This window comes from Trematomus bernacchii, unplaced genomic scaffold (assembly GCF_902827165.1).
Source record: "Trematomus bernacchii unplaced genomic scaffold, fTreBer1.1, whole genome shotgun sequence".
Classification (NCBI taxonomy): Eukaryota; Metazoa; Chordata; class Actinopteri; order Perciformes; family Nototheniidae; genus Trematomus; species Trematomus bernacchii.
In genome coordinates, this window is record NW_022987705.1 from 6,071,620 (window position 1) to 6,088,173 (window position 16,554).

Here is a 16,554-nt window from a genome sequence, read left to right on the forward strand (position 1 = left end):
TTACATCAGTCTCTAAACTAAAATCATTATGTGAAAATCCCAGATTTCTGGTACTTCCTGGGTATCTTTTAAATCAGAAGTTATTTCAAAATGTATGGATTTATTGTAATGGCAGTACAGAATATAAATGCAAAAAGTCAAAAACAACAGATGTATTCTTCAAATAACTACTTTAGTGTTCCTGATCTGCGGGAAAGGGCAACACAAAGGGTTGCAACATAAGAGAGAGGTGCTGATTCATTCATTTAAAAAAAAAGGAACCAAAATTCTGTTACACAAAATCAAGTTTATTGTTTTTGACTCAAGAAATGTGTCACTACAGGCCTCCAGAAGTATAGCTATTTCCAAAACATTCACTCAGCAGAGGTCTTGCTACATTTCAGATGACATTACAGAAACAGGGTCAAATGTATTAAGACTGACTGAAAAAAACATGATTATTGCTATCACAAACTGTCAGAACAAGTCATTCAACAGTACATAAACTCTTATTTGGCAGTCATTTTCAGCAGATCATCCTTTTCAATCTCAAAAAGACGCCAGCCCTCCTCAGACGAGAGATCAGCTGCTCCTCTTCGCTTGTAGAACTCAATAGACTTTGTGTTGTTTTCTGCCACAAGGAAGTGCATGCCGCTACAGCGAGTCTTCACTGCCTTCTAAAGTGGGAGAAAAAAACATAAAACACAAAGACATAAAGTATTGAACACAGTTGAATAGAGTTGCATCTGTCACCAAATAAACACTTGGTTATCGTACCTCACTCAGGACCTTCAGGATTTTTGAACCAATGCCCAAACCTGTCGAAAGAGAAAATGTTACAAATTCCCCCCTTAAGACTCTTGCTGTTACTCATTAACCTTTACTACCATTATATAACAGCACATGTTGACAATCTCACCTCGAAACTCCTGCATGACGTAAAAGTCTTCCAAGTAGAGCAGCTTTCCAATCCAAGGGTCATATGTGAAGTAGTACATGGCAAATCCAATCACAGTGTACCCTGGAAGAAAACACCTACAGTGATCACTACAAGGTAAAACTAACAAGGTTCAAATCAAATCAAATCAAGTTTTATTTATAAAGCACATTTAAAAGCGATTTTTGGTCGAGCCAAAGTGCTGTACATGTAATAAAAACAGGATGAAGTATTTTGAAATAGGACTATTTAAATGTAAAGAGTTTTGTGTTAGATATGTTTTTACCTTCTGAGCTCTGCAATTTTGGGACTTCAGCAACCAAACAGTGGTAGAATGGGTGATCTCCGAAGCCATCTTCAAGGAGATCTACAAGAGAGACATTTATTTCATTTTAATGTATGAAGAAGATTGAAATAGTTTTTGGAAAATCCTGGTAAATGTATGCACATAATGTTAAAGAGGGTTAAAGAACCTTTCTCTGTCAGCACGACTTTCTCCTCCATTTCCTCAAACTTAGCTAGTTCCTTAAAGGCAAACAAAGAAACACAAATTCAGTTTTCAAACTTGAAACACAATTGATTAATGGAGATTACAGTAATCCAGTCACATTTCACAATTGTCCTTTTGTTAAAAATATTAGACTTTAACATTTCCCTTACCTTTATGAGTCGCATGATATCGGACACGTCTCTGGGTTCAGCTTTCCGTAATATAAAACTGGCCATTTTCTCCTTTTCCCCTTTTTCCCTTTTCTTACTAATCCTCGGAATGTGAATATTAGCAAAATTTGTTTCGTCATTCGCTACTCAGGAGTACATCCCCCGACAAAGAATAAAGAAGCCGTATACAGAACTACATTGGCTGAGTCACAAAAGTGGCACAGCAAGCTCACCGAGTTCCCTTTTATATGTCACTGAGGAGGTGACTCAATAATCCATATATGGTCAACAGCGTTTTAAATCCTGTTTCTCTTTTCCTGCTGACTCCTTATCAATGTGTTGATCATTGTACTTCATTTGCATGTTGTTTAAAAGGTAATGATTAACCAAACCTGGAAAAAACCAGACCAGGCGCTTAATGGCTATAGGGTTGAGTAAAGATTAACCCATATGGGACAGAGCGCAATTTCTATACATGTAATGATAAATTGTCCTTCTGCAGGTCCCAATTGCATCTTTTTAGACAGTCAAACTAATATTTGCATTGCTCAAAAAAACTTTTATTGATCTATTTATGCAAATCTGAGTTGTACCTCCAATAAAAAAGTTGGAGGAGGGGACAGACAAGGCTGCGATTATCTTGACATAATGCATCATAGCGTAGTATGCCAGCTGCACCAGGAACACATACTGTAGCTCTGAACAGGGTCATTAAGACATTCTGAAACATCATTGGGACACAGATGGCTTCAATAGAGGAAATGTACTACCTGATGTCAGTGCAAGGCCTTAATCATCATCCGTGACCCAGCTTCACCTGCACACCACGTAACAAAATTATTACCTTTCAGTAGACCATACAGGACAATAAATGGATGCGCCACAAGACAGATAATCGACCACTGTAACTACTTGTATTTTGTTATCAACCAAGCCACTTTTCCTTGCTTACAACTTGTAGAGAATGTAGCATCCAGAATCCTGTGCCAATGTTTTAAAAAGAAAACATATTACGCCTGTAAAAACACTCAACAATTGGTTTTAAAATCCCTAGTTTGTTTATGTTTGTGTTTAAAGGTGTTCGGATCAGGGGGTCACAGGTTCAAACCCCACTGCAGTCAGCATGTCGTTGTGTCCCTGGGCAAGACACTTCACCCCAAATTGCTCCTGTGGGGATTGCCCACAGTATTGAGTATGTAAATCGCTTTGGATAAAAGCGTCTAACAAGTAATAATGTAATGTAATGAGTATTTGCTAGTGAGCATCTGGCAGTCACTGGGTGAATTCACATCATGACAGCTGTTTATTCCCAGTATGATGCAGGCTTCTGCACTAATGTAAACCAAAGGCATGAGCTTAGCAAAAACTGTTCAGAAGGATCTAAAATAGCAGACAGACAGCATTTTATGAAAACACTTTTTTATTTGGACTTTTGGTATTTTACAGACTGGGCCGAGTGTAACGCAGATCAGTTCAGTTTATCAAAATACTTCAGCTTGCCTGAAGGGTCGGGAATGATCTGTGGGAGAGAAGTAATTCAATTAGTTCACAATTACACTTTCTTATAATATTATACTTGACAATATAAATATGCTAAACATGCTATAAACTAGTCTGCCATGTGTTTCCCAATTATTTCTCCAACCCCAAATCTGCTGTGAGGGAACAATATATATGGAGGCAGTCTGTTTCCTTTAACTTATTCGTGAAATATAAATATATTTTCAAAAAAAGACACAGTATTAGTTGTTGCAGTAACTGGTTGCACACCGACTAAATGGCATATACATGCTACTTTGTCTATGTATCTATCATAGAAAAACTTAGTTAGTGACAAACGATCCTAATCATTCACAGCCTCACTGATACTCACTGTGTCACTGCCTGGCTTCCATCCTGCTGGACACACTGTAAAAAAAAATGACAGACAATTAGAGTCAACACAAGAAAAACAGCTTGAATAGTACATTAACAACTGGCTATTAGTTGCCAGGTAATGCGTTTAAATGAGCTTCTTTTACCTTCTCCGTGTTTGTCAGTGTACTGGAAGGCCTGGACGAGCCGCAGAGTCTCATCCACAGATCTTCCCACGGGGAGATCGTTCATGGTGATCTGCCTCAGGATGCCTTTGTTGTCAATGATGAAAAGCCCTCTGAGAGACACAGGGACACGGAGTGAGATTTAAGATTTACTGAAATGTGTAATCTGTACACTCTCAAACATTTGCATAGTTGATAAAAGAATCAGCTATCTATGAGATATAAGTTATGGAGCATATTTATCCACATGCAGAAACATCAAATGTGTTTTTTCTACAGTTAAAAAGTGTTTCATGCCTGCTTCGACTGTTGTTTATTTTTAAAGCACCTCAAGGATACATAACAGGGTTTGATTAAGCCTATAAACCTTTGATAAAGGCCATACATGTAATTGTGTAATCTTACCTCAGTGAGTGTCCCTGGTCCTCCAGGTAGACTCCATAGTTTTTAGAAATCTGGTGCGTGAGGTCAGACAGCAGAGGGATTTTCATTGGGCCAAGTCCACCTTCCTTTCTGGCCGTATTTATCCTGTTAATAACAAAAAGTGTAACAAAAATCGAAAAAGGAAAATTTCAGGTGTTGTAAAAAACAAGTTATTATCAAACCAAAAATAAACAATCAATGGGGGGAAAATGGTAAAACAACTAAATGAAGCACTTCTCCCCTCAACTATAAAATAAATCAATTATGATAAATAGATGTATTTGTTTGTTTGAGAAATGTATAATTCTCTTATGACAGGTTCCTAATTAAGAATATTTTCTGGTTTCTTTACTCATATATGAGAGTAAAGTCAATATCCTTGAGATGTGGATAATACAAGATGTTTGAAGACCTCATCTTGGGCTTTGGGAAACACTGATTGTTATGTATTACCATTTATAGACCAAGTAACAAATCATAGTAGTAGTTGTGAAAATATAAATCGACCAAGAAAGAAAACCTAAGATGCAACCGTAAACACTTTAGTCAGTCTACTACAGAATCTACTATTGGACGTCTGTTTTTATTAGGTTTTATCTCTAGCCATTCAAGTCTTGGAGCACATTGTGTGTGTAGGGGAACAGGGTCTCACCAGGCCAGGTGGGTGAACTGGGAGTCGATAGAGCAGGCGACCACCTCGGTGTTGATGGCTTTGAACTCATGCACACGATCGCTGAATGCAATGATCTCAGTGGGGCAGACAAATGTGCTGCAGAACACAAAACGTCACATTTATATCAGAATAAATTTGCAACAACACAAACAGGGTGATAAATAATGTGTGTCTGAGATATTACTCACAAGTCCAGAGGATAGAAGAAGAAGACAAGATATTTGCCTTTGTAGTCTGACAGCTTCGCCTCCTTGAATTCGCCATCAATGACAGCTGTTCCTTCCCAGTGCGGCGCAGGCTTTGAGACTGAGTTGGAAAGCAAAACATATGGTAGGAAGGAATAGATATAGTTTAACTGTATCTGTCATTTAAAGACATGGTTGGGATGTGTGTTTTAAAGTGCTGATTTAACACCAATATATGTTTTGAGGTCATAAGGTTGTTGATTTAAACTTAACTCTAATGCAACTAAATGTACTTTAAATTGCTTTTAATTTGTCATTTTATCTCCATGTCTGCAGTATTTGTATTTATGTGCAATATCACAATATTTTGTTCTGCATTATTATACATCTCATATTGCTCAGCATTGAAGCACTTTATAACATAATAATGCCTAAATATGTTCTTCCAAATGTTTTTATTATTATTTTTCTCGATGTTTAAAGATTCTGCTCAATTATATTATACATCAATACCACTCCATGGAGATGTCAACAAGCATCTTGGTTTTGATAAATAATTAAATCTATATGACTCCGGTTCTTGTTGGCCATTTGTTTGCAGTTCTCTTACATCTGGCATTCAAATGTGATCATTATTTACTTTTCAGACCATTTTGTATTAAGTTGCATGTTTTATACATGGAATTATGTCTCAACTGCAATGGGGAACCCTGCAAAGCCATGGGGTCAGAAGTCTGAAAACTAATGATGACACATACAAAAAAAAAAGAGTCAACACTGAATACGTGCAGGGGAATAGTTGATCTAAGCATTATGCCAAAGTTAAACTCTTGTATTTGTCTGCAGACTGCAGAATATATATATAGTCACGCATGACCACGTGAGTTTTACGTCCACTGATAGTTTCTAAGTGTTTCAGTTATTTTGTCCAGTCTAACCCACTAGTGTTATTATGTTTGTCAGGTGTCTCAGGGGCGGAGGGAGGAACGCAATCCAATGCATTTCATAGAATGACGTGTCCTACAAAAAACCTCTGACTACAGTTTTAGGCCTCATTTGTGAGTGACCAACACGCTTTACTGTCAACTATGAATTAAAGTAAATAAGAAACAGCCCATCAGACATGAGCCCAGGCTGCAGACAGTGTGTTTCCATTGTCCTGACAGCAGATCTCCTGGAGCTGCAGCAGCAGCTGTGACTGCCAGGAAGAGAAATCACTGCGCACTTCTCTAATACAAATACTAAATAGTACTTCAGGATGAACTCATGAGAGGAACTCACTTTTGGCTTTGCTGAGGTGCAAGGAATGGTCGGACACAGGCACGCGGAAAGCCTCCCCAGGATAGACGTGTCCTCCCGCGTAGTTGTGACACTGGGAGTCTTTCACTTCCTCCGCAGATGTGGTGAGGAAGAGGAGGAGAGCGGTGCACAGGATACTGAAAAGATCCTTCTTTAAACTAATGTGCAAGAGAAACTCCATTGTGTCGTCCCTTAGAAAGGACCTAACCACTATCTGGAATGTGTTTAGTTTTCTGGCAGGATTTGAGAAGCCGTCTTCCTCCGCCTCTTCTTCTTCTTCATTCAGTTTCTGCAACAGCTGGGGTCCTTATTGTTGCATTACTGCCATCTCCTGGAGCTATTAGCTCCTGACGCCCACTTCCCTTTTACCACATTATTTCCTCTTTTACCCTACAAATAAATCAAAATATGACCTTGCCATAATTCAACTAACCTTTATTCCTCGGCTCCACATCTCCCCTTACAGTTATTTATGTATACACCGTACAGTGTCTTTTGACCGAGTATCATACAAGTCCTCTCCCAACTTTTCTGTTAATTGTGTTATACTTCAAATATATTAAAATACTTTCTTAATTTAGTTTAGTTTATTTATTTATTCGAGCGTGTAAAACCAAAGAAAATACAAATGAAACAAAAGGTGATACAGACATGATACAGTACTATACAAATGAATGCAATAACAAAACGAAACATTTAATTAATAATTGAATAATCTGTAGTATCATTGTCTGATATCAATAAACAACAAAGCTTTAGCTAATTACACGTCCGAAAAGGACAACTTAAGGATAACATTAAGAAAAAACGTCTGTGAGAAATAAAAAAGGTGTCGAAATGTGATCCACTGTATGTAGGCTCTTGGAAGTGATCGACTCTAGCTGCCTCTATGTGGTAAATATGAAAGTAAACTAATTTAAAGTTTTGGGAAAATATGCCATTCAGCACCTTTCACGTGTGAAAGGTCATCTACCAGTATTGTTACAACAAACATAGAACACATTGTTATCAACAGGATACTACTGCGTTAGTTCTCAAGGCTGTTCCCCAGCCAAAGTAAAAAACTTGAACTTGTTGATTTGAAACAGTCCATTAATGTGGACCGAACCAGAGCTCAAATGCAAATGAACTTATGATAATGAAGTTACAAGAACACAAACTCCAAATCGAACTATCTAGCCACTATCTAAGCCTGTTAGTTGTCTACTTTCTGTCCAAACTCAGTTACTGTAGCTTAAAAAACACCAGGTCAGGTTGACAAATCAGCCAAACCTCAGTTGTAAAAATAATTTTGTCTTAAATCAGAACCACCTCAGAAGTGTAAAAACTCAAAAACACTTTTATTGTAGCAAATATTTAGATGCTAACATTTTTCCAAGGGTGCTACATCTACTATTGTTGAAAGACAGGCCCTGTAGCAATTAGAAATCACGAATTATGTTGCTGACAGTAACGTACAATCGTCAGTTAACTGAATATATGAGGTTAAAGCTGGGAAAACATACAAAGAGGAGTACACGATTACAGTATCTTACAGTCTTTTTATTACAGTGGTGCACATAAAAACAATGTTTCCATGGAGCGTTTCCCTTCGTCTTCTTCCACCCTCAATGTAACAGTTCACTACAAAAAATACTCACACTGTGGGCATCTGTTGTATTAAGACAGGTATTGACATTTTAAATTTAAGTCAGTCTTATTTTTTGCCGAAAGAATCACATTATAGAGAAACAACAAGCATTGCTGCAATGTTTAGGAACACCATTAACTGAAAGGCAGCTTGCTGTGTCGATAAGCAGGTTTGTTTTTGCTAACCGAGGTGTCGGTACACTTTCATTTTTCATGTTCAAGTACTTTGCAAGGAAAAAACTGACTGAAATTCAAAATGTCTGTGAATCCCTCTCCATTTGAGCCAATAATGTGCCACTGCTGATGTGTTGTTAAAGCACATAACACCTTGTGAGCACAACAAACAAATAGCTAACCCAACAATACTTCCCCCAGCACCTCTCTTTGATCTGGAAACGTCAAACAATAGATGTTACAGATTGTGGTAATTGAGTGTAAGTATTTACACACATTTACATTAGTCATTGAATAATAGTCTTTCCGAATATATATATATATCAATGAATGGTTTGTTTGTATCATGAAAATGAAACCAGACACCTGAGTATCTGCAAAATAAACATTTGAAACACCTCTCTGTCCAGATGCACAGGTAGCTGCTCAGACTGGAGTGAGACACAAACATGAGACGACACATTCGACAACAACACAAGACCTGCCAGGCACGTTTGGTTTGGCAAGATAAAATTAAATATTTCAATCCCTTCTCTTGGTATTCTTTGCCCTCTCTTACGTACAACATATTGAAAAACTAAAAATGGGGCCGGATTGAGGATCTTTTTAGTAACAGCAGTGTTTAAACTGAACGATTTATCATGTACACTTCAGTATTTTTTACAGGTCAGTGTTTTTATGAGATGAGGAGTGATGGAAAGCTGTTTTTTTTATTACACCTCAAAAGTGACCAGAAAGAATTATCTAAAGCAAATTTAGTTTTGACCAGATTTATTTAGCTTGGGTCCAGATTTACCAAGCCTTCTAACTTAGTGCCAAATGTTAAAATAGCCCAATAATCCTGGAAACACTAGCTAAAGTTATTTATTAACCTTCCCTTTTAAAACCAAGACAATTACTCAAAGGGGTTTAAATATTTAAGTTCATTCACAAGGGGAAGACTTTAAATAATCCACCAGCGTCAAGGATGGTACATTTAACTACTTGACATTAAATAAATGATCTTTATTGTGTTGAGTTTGCAAACTGGTAATTTTATATTAACATTTTACACAAGATATAAATAAATATGGGAGATAATTTCATAAGACTATGGCATCACTGCAGTAGAAATGCTCATAAGGTTGCTTCAATCTTTAAAAGTTTTCCAATGTAGTGTTTTTATGAATCTTCTCAGAACATCTTTGTGAATATGGTCCCGGCTGTGTGACTGTACAGCGCTGAAATCCATTTACTGTCCGATGTCTAAGCTCTGGGTCTTAATTACAATGAGTGCGTATAAGTGAGTGGCTTGGGGAGATCAGATATTGTTGGGTGGAGGACCTGATGATAAGAGCGGATGAAAAAGCTTTAGCTAACAGACTTCAGCTTGGTCCACGGGTTCACGCCGCGCACCTCCATCGGGGAGTTGTCGTTAAAGATGTGGTTGCACAATTCTTCCAGTGGAGGCTCGGGATCTGTCGTAGCGAACTGAGCAGCGTCTTCAATCTCCTTCCTCACCGACACGTCGATCTCCTAAAGACAACACAGGAAGGACAGCGGTCATCAGACTGTCTAACTCCTCTCTCGGAGCGTCAGGCAGTGACCCAATTTGCCCCTCGAAAAATTAAGTATTTTTGATTCTGACAGAAAATGATGGTTATTTTCTTTCTGACATTTAGTCAGCACAGCTAAGGGACATTTGGTTATGAAGGTAGCGTTCAATTAGAAAAAAAATTAAAAACTGCCTGTACATTTGTTTACATAAGCAATGACCACCATATGAGAATAAATAAAGTAAATAGGCGACAATTTCTGGTCCAAATAAAATAAGTATTGTATTTTTGCCATTTTCTTATATAGCTGAAAACTAAAAGTAACTCGTGTTTTTTAAACTGCGAGGCCTCTGTGTTTGAGGTCAGATTGTCTTCTAAAGAATTTGTGTTGCGATTATTATCAGAGTTATGAGACAGAAGCTAAAACCAGTAACACCAGTAAGCCCTCTCTAGTGTTGAAACAACGCACGGCAGCTTTGTGTGAAATCTCTTAAACAATATCTAATATGATTTTCACATGTTATATTTAAAAGCAAAATGCAGTCACACACTTTATTATCGCTTATCACAGCAGTCAGTGTATTCAAACAGCTAAATAGGCATAGTATTGTGATTATAAAACTGACACTAAATCTGAAGATATTTCCAAATGCTGAATTGCTTGTGTTATCTCGATGACATGTGGATGTATTGCAGGTATATCTTGTTAGGATATAGGTGCATTCATAACACCTCATAAAGTTTGACTTATTTATCTGTGGTTCCAAACCCCAAAACAAACATGTATTCCAGCCTTTTAGGGAGTTAAGGTCACAACAAAATATGCTTCTCACTCTTTTCTTCTTTATCCTTTTTCAAAACATTAGAAACAAGATTGACGATGTTGTTGAAACACATGGTGGAAGTTTAAAAATCAGTGGACTAGTTGTGGCAGCATTTCTTTAATTTTACAAACGGAACATGTTTTGTACCTTGAGCTCCTCGATGCTGGCCATGTTGGTGCTGAGTATGCGGTCCTTCAGCAGGGAGATGGGGTCACTCTTCCCGCGGACCTCCTGGATCTCCTCACGTGTGCGGTAGCTGAGAGGGGAGAGATCAGGGCAGGGATGCACTAATTCAGCCTTATGTGTTTCTTAAACCAGACGCCAAATCAAATTAGTTTGGGGTCATTGTAAAAAAACAACAACATAACAATCCCCTAAATACAGATGAAGGGAATTGTGAACATGTTAGCTAGTAGAACAACATTGAATTCACTTTGCAATAGTTTGTGGTGTGTTTACATTTCTCAGAGCTTTGAGAAATCCCTCCTGTATTATTAGAGCCAGTTTCTCATATCAAAATGTGTTCAGTTCATCCCTACGCTGAGGTGGGGGCACTACGGCTGGAAGGAGGGGATATGGAGACTACTGTGGCAGAAGCACATGGAGGATAACATTGGTGGTGAGATGATTAATAATAAATAAGTGCTTCAAAAACAATAAACGTGTAATAATCAGTTAAAACAAATTGAACAAGTACTGCAATCTTTTACCTGACACCAGGATCGCTCATACTGTGTCCGTGATAGCGGTAGGTCTGAAGCTCCATGAGAACGGGACCCTGATGAAAGGTAGGAGAAATATAACTTCGATGAGAAACTAGCAAACTTACTTTCCTTCTTGTTATAATTCACAGTTTTTAAACTCACCTTCCCAGCTCTGCAGTGATCCGCTGCAAATTTGGTCGCTTCCCGAACACAGAGAACATCCATCCCATCCACCTGGACACAAATACAATACCCCAAATGTCATTGAATCAAGATCTGCCGCTTTCAGGTAATGCATATAGAAATTTATACTTTTTAAGCTTGACCGGAAAAAGATAACGCTCATTAAAGAAACGCTCATTTGTTTTGACTAGTGTCACATCATGTCATTGCTAGGTTAACAATATATTTTTTTCAGGCTGCTGTGTGTGATTTTATGAGCATTAGGAAAAGCACTATCAAAATCCCATGTATTATTATTATTATTACAAGGTACTGTATTGAAGACAGCAGTTTGAATTTGTACTAAGTATGCATCAAATTAAATTCAGTCATTTGGCATACAACTGCTCTCACCACACCTACTGTACCTTGTTCAAATTGGTAAAGTAAAGCCCTATTTGGACTGGACTAGTATGACCTGGGAACCACAAGTAATTTGAATAATTGCAGAGATCATCGTGATCTTAATCCAGAGTGAATCTGCCATGTATTTTCAAGTAAAATTCGACCACATAGCTGTTATATTATATTATATTTTTAAAAGTGAGTAAGAAGAGTACCCTGAGACCGGGAATGTAGTCTCCTCTCTTGTAGTAGTCTGTGCTGGCAGCAGAGCGCTCCACTGACGTCCCCATGCCATACCTGTTGTTCTCACAGATGAAGATGGCGGGCAGCTTCCAAAGTGCTGCCATGTTGTAGGTTTCAAAGATCTGACCCTGTGAAACACACAAATCATTGATGTTAACATGGCACAAAGACAGGATTCTTCTCATTGATTAACACCGCACTGATTTCTGTACCATACCTGGTTGGCAGCACCGTCACCATAAAGACTGACAGACACTTGGTTGTTCTCCAGATACTGGCAGGCCAGAGCCACACCAGCACCGAGAGGAACCTGAGGAGATAAATATACGTTATTAATGTCTAAAGCACTTGGTGGGTATGTTCAAACATACAGCATGCTAGTTGGTGACTCAAGCTCGAGAGAATGTGACAAAAATAAACAATAATAGATTCACTGAAAAAGACTTCTGTGATATACCTGAGCTCCGACAATTCCATTTCCTCCATAGAAGTTTTTAGTGTACATGTGCATGGAGCCTCCTTTGCCCTTTGCAATACCTCCTTTTCTGCCTGGAAATTGAAAAACAAAAATATTTAAGGATATAAAAGTAGAAGTGAGTGAAAAACAAGACCTATGTGCATCTTCAAATCAATCACAAAATAGCAAAACAATCATGTGACTAATAACGTCTCAGTGAGTCAGATTTGCAGCCTCACCGGTGAGCTCTGACATGATCTGCTTCACAGTCCCTCCCCTGGTGTAAGTGTAGCCGTGAGCGCGGTACGCAGTGATCAGATGGTCTGACAAATTGATTCCTGCTTCAATACCAACTGCACAGGCCTCCTATAAAAAGAAAAACAGCTTGACATGATGTATGATGGTATACGTGTTATCTTAAATAGGTTTTAAAAACTTTGTTTTACAGTTTAAAGGTCCCCTATTATACCGTTTTTCATCCATATATTATAGGTCTCAGATATACACAAAACATGTCTCTGAAATGTTTGGCTCGAAATACCAAACAGATCATTGCAGCATCCCATAAACCCCTTTGTTTCAGCCCTGTTTCAAAAGTGCTGATTCTCTGTCTGTTACTTCAGATGAAAATAAGGAGCCCCTCCCCACGCCCCTCTGAGAGATATTTGGTTAAAAAGAACACAATGGTGCTCTAGGAGGAGATTCAGGTGATACGGTGGGGGGGTTGTTACCTTGGTTGGTGATTGGCTAATGGTTACACAAGCCAAAAAATCGTTATGACATCATAAAGTGGCCTAAATCTGATCAGCTCATTTTCAGACAGGTTTTTATATAAATGGATCAGGACAAAAAGAGAGAGAATCTTTTTTCCTGAAACTTTCAGAATCTCTTAATGCAGAGGGGACACATGTTGATGTATACAAACTGGATTTTGCATAATAGGTGACCTTTAAATAGGTTTTAAAAACTTGTTTTACAGTTTAAAAATATGTGCTAGGTTTATAATAATATTTAATATCAATGCCATTTAACATTCTTTCTCACACCAGCAGCATCGAAGGGAAACTCTATATGTATTTTTTAATGTATACTTTATAAAAAAATATAAAGTGCACTCAACCTGGCCATCAGACAAGTGGCAGAATCCTCTGATGATCTTCTGCTTGTACAGCTGATCTGCTTTCAGCTCCATACGCCTGATGGTCTGCATCACGCGGTAGTATTTCAGACCCTCATCGCGGGTCATCACCACCTCAGTGGCCGGGGCCTCCTCAAACTTGTGGATGTCACATTTCTAGAGGAAAGAAAACGTCAATAATAATGCACAAACTGCCATGTGAATTTATGAATTGACAAAAAAGTTGTGTTTTAAGCTTACCTTTATTTCAAAGGAAGCCTCAGTTGTGAAGTCAGCATATGTTCGTGCTGACACGAGCGCTACAGATCCCTGCCGTGGGACAGAAGAACATCTTTCTTTAGGAATACAAATCTACTGAGGATTAAACATCTTCAACAATATAACAATACCATGCTTGAGCTACTGCATGTTACGTGTTACTGTTTCCATACTGAAAGAATAAAAGCATGTTTTTATACAAAAAATAAGCAGGCAGTTTTTCTGTCTTACTGGTTATCTATAACAGAACAATATTGTAATAATAATAAGTAAGGGACAAGATAAATTGTTTTAGGAAGGGATCTTTCCAAAATGATAACAATTAACATTCTTTAGAAAAATGGTCTCAATATGTTTGAGCAGCAAAACAAAGAAAAGAGAATGTAAATATAATACCAGAGCTATAAAATTCAATGCAACCTAAGGTAAGCTTTGTTTTTCTTCCACTTGATTGGACAGCTTAGTTGTAAGAAACTTATTAATACCGTTACTTGGTGTGAATTTTTAGACTCATTGTAATAAAAACCTGTCTCCATAATTAGAAAAAAACAAAGTAGGATATCTTAAATGATAAGGAACACTGATAAAATCACTAAGCTATAGTAAAGAGTGTTCTGTGCAGGCTGTAGCTGTGTTAGCCAAACAAGCTATCGCTCGGCCTCACAAGGTCAGCACAGCGATGACAGTCTGGTTTTGGGTCAAATTTTGAGGTTTTAGGGGGCGACTGTCATGACGAGCTTGACTAAGAACATTCATACTACAACATTACTGTACTTACATTCCTCTGAGCGCAGGCCCTCAGCACATTAGAGATATTGGTCAGCATCTTTCTGAGCTAAACACAGCACGGCTACGTCCTTCTGTCAGACTGTTCTTCCGGCTCCGCTCGCTCTTCTTCTTCTCTGGTCTCAATACCGGCAGAAACACACTCTGCTGCCACCACTGTCAAACATGGGTGTAGTAGTGTACAGTTTTTTTTTAGGGAAAATCTATATTTGCAGTTCGGGTAACATAAAAATAGTGAACTTGCACTCCTTGTGCATGAAAAACCAATGCATAGATCTCTGGACCTACTGAAAATAAATCACACTGTACGTTTTACATTTATATATTCAGTTTAACCCTCCTGTTGTCTTCGGGTCAAATCTGACCTATTTACTACTTTCATCAATCACAACTTTTTTGTTTTAGATTCGATTGCATTAAGGCTTTATGATATCCTTCACAGTAGACATTTGAACATATCAAATTGCTGATCACCACTTTCATTGAATTTTGGATGATTTAGTCAACTTTGTAACACCCATGGTGTTCCCGGTCAGAATGACGCCATAAAGAAAAGGAATTAGTAACCATCCGGATCAGATAAAACACACACAAACACCCACCCACACACACACATAGATGTGCCCCCCCCCCCCCTTATGTGCCCAATCCCCCCATGTGAATCACACCTGGCACACACACACACACACACACACACACACACACACACACACACACACACACACACACACACACACACACACACACACACACACACACACACACACACACACACACACACACACACACACAGAGAACAATTTGACACATTTCCCGCTCTTATGTTATGTGCCCATCCCCCAACATGGATCACACCTGACACAGGCAATACATGTTCAGTGTCTATTCTTTGTATATTTACTGCAGTTTTTCATGTATACCAGTAGTCTGATACAATATCTACAGTTTGAAAGGGTGTTAAATGAAATTTGGTGATGATTAATGGTTTTTGTGTTAATGTAATAGCAGTTAAAACAGGACCGGTCAAATTTGACCGCAAACACCAAAGTAAGGGGGGGGGGGGGACGAAGACAATAGGAGGGTTAATATTGAATATTCCATCCCTCACATACTTATAATAACTTGCTTTATATTTTGTTATTGTTCATTTGTAAATTCAACATGTATATTTCTACGTTCTTGATTATTTCTAGTCTTTTTAATTTGTATTGTACAATGTCATTTGTACAATGCCATTTTTATGCTGCTGCAAGACAAACATTTCCCAAATTGGAATCAATAAAGTATTATCTTATCTTATCTTACCACCAATGTGTTTTTAAAACAATGAACGCCCAACTATAGGTCTTGCTGTGATGTGATTTTGAGTGAATTTGTATCTTTATGCACACAATGAGCACACAGGTATGGAGGACCGAATATGACATAAGTAAAAAATAAATAAATGCATTAATACAGGAATAAATACAGGAATAACCAAATTAAAGAATAAATGAATGTAAAAAATAAATAAATAATTAGATGTGGGAATAAATACAGGAATAAATAAAACACAAGAAAAATATATAAATATGGAAATAAATAAATGTATAAATAAAAACATTTAAGGTGAGAATAAAGGTTTTGCTATTACCTAAAACTCAGTAACAGGAGAGTAAGGGATGGGATTTCTAACAGGTTTGAGACCTTTGATTTGAAGCTCTTCTCCACTATAGCAGTGAGATCACGCACAGATTTAACAAGCATCACAATACACATTAGGATAAATCAACATAATAACTGCACAGCTGGGAATGAACCCACCCTTCTGAATCAAAGACAACAGCTCTTCCTCTCAGCCATAGCCAACTGTCAAAAAATAAAATAATAAAATGATATATAAAACATAGTAAAATCTAACTTGGAAAAAAAAAATATAGATATTTAATATGACAACAAATGTTTTCTAAAACAAACAAAAAACTCATAAAATAAGAATTAAAAACATTACTTTTCAAAACATTTTTATATAAAACTTGAAAAAAATATTTAATTAAAATAACAT

The 16,554-nt window shown here is 37.6% G+C and overlaps 3 protein-coding genes across 3 annotated transcripts; all 3 read right to left on the bottom strand.

The window, feature by feature from the left end:
* Positions 1-266: 266 nt before the first annotated feature.
* LOC117490773 (diamine acetyltransferase 1-like) lies at positions 267-1,807 on the bottom strand. The gene is made up of 6 exons (XM_034140584.1): positions 1,577-1,807; positions 1,390-1,441; positions 1,203-1,283; positions 899-1,000; positions 757-797; positions 267-656 (listed from the first exon to the last, which is right to left on the bottom strand). The coding sequence occupies exons 1-6, from the start codon at positions 1,640-1,642 to the stop codon at positions 489-491; spliced, it is 510 nt and encodes a 169-aa protein (XP_033996475.1). The 5' UTR covers positions 1,643-1,807; the 3' UTR covers positions 267-488.
* Positions 1,808-2,978: 1,171 nt separating this feature from the next.
* On the bottom strand, positions 2,979-6,506 carry prdx4 (peroxiredoxin 4). The gene is made up of 7 exons (XM_034139955.1): positions 6,178-6,506; positions 4,900-5,017; positions 4,691-4,807; positions 4,021-4,143; positions 3,598-3,728; positions 3,450-3,484; positions 2,979-3,095 (listed from the first exon to the last, which is right to left on the bottom strand). The coding sequence occupies exons 1-7, from the start codon at positions 6,374-6,376 to the stop codon at positions 3,045-3,047; spliced, it is 774 nt and encodes a 257-aa protein (XP_033995846.1). The 5' UTR covers positions 6,377-6,506; the 3' UTR covers positions 2,979-3,044.
* Positions 6,507-7,716: 1,210 nt separating this feature from the next.
* Positions 7,717-14,642, bottom strand: pdha1a (pyruvate dehydrogenase E1 subunit alpha 1a). Its single transcript, XM_034139956.1, has 11 exons — positions 14,503-14,642; positions 13,707-13,775; positions 13,449-13,622; positions 12,568-12,694; positions 12,329-12,420; positions 12,089-12,181; positions 11,844-11,999; positions 11,224-11,295; positions 11,068-11,135; positions 10,505-10,613; positions 7,717-9,513 (listed from the first exon to the last, which is right to left on the bottom strand). The coding sequence occupies exons 1-11, from the start codon at positions 14,548-14,550 to the stop codon at positions 9,349-9,351; spliced, it is 1,173 nt and encodes a 390-aa protein (XP_033995847.1). The 5' UTR covers positions 14,551-14,642; the 3' UTR covers positions 7,717-9,348.
* Positions 14,643-16,554: the final 1,912 nt, after the last annotated feature.

Excerpts from the sequence above, each read along its gene's own strand:
- pdha1a (XM_034139956.1), bottom strand. The coding sequence starts at position 14,550 with ATGCTGACCAATATCTCTAATGTGCTGAGGGCCTGCGCTCAGAGGAAT. Across the intron at positions 12,000-12,088 it reads GTGACGGTGCTGCCAACCAG|GGTCAGATCTTTGAAACCTA; the intron begins GTATGGTACAGA and ends TGTGTTTCACAG. Across the intron at positions 11,136-11,223 it reads ATCACTGCAGAGCTGGGAAG|GGTCCCGTTCTCATGGAGCT; the intron begins GTGAGTTTAAAA and ends ACCTTTCATCAG.
- prdx4 (XM_034139955.1), bottom strand. The coding sequence starts at position 6,376 with ATGGAGTTTCTCTTGCACATTAGTTTAAAGAAGGATCTTTTCAGTATC. Across the intron at positions 5,018-6,177 it reads GCACCTCAGCAAAGCCAAAA|TCTCAAAGCCTGCGCCGCAC; the intron begins GTGAGTTCCTCT and ends TTTCCAACTCAG. Across the intron at positions 3,485-3,597 it reads CACTGACAAACACGGAGAAG|TGTGTCCAGCAGGATGGAAG; the intron begins GTAAAAGAAGCT and ends TTTTTTTTACAG.
- LOC117490773 (XM_034140584.1), bottom strand. The coding sequence starts at position 1,642 with ATGGCCAGTTTTATATTACGGAAAGCTGAACCCAGAGACGTGTCCGAT. Across the intron at positions 1,442-1,576 it reads ATATCATGCGACTCATAAAG|GAACTAGCTAAGTTTGAGGA; the intron begins GTAAGGGAAATG and ends TTTGCCTTTAAG. Across the intron at positions 657-756 it reads TCCTGAAGGTCCTGAGTGAG|AAGGCAGTGAAGACTCGCTG; the intron begins GTACGATAACCA and ends CTCCCACTTTAG.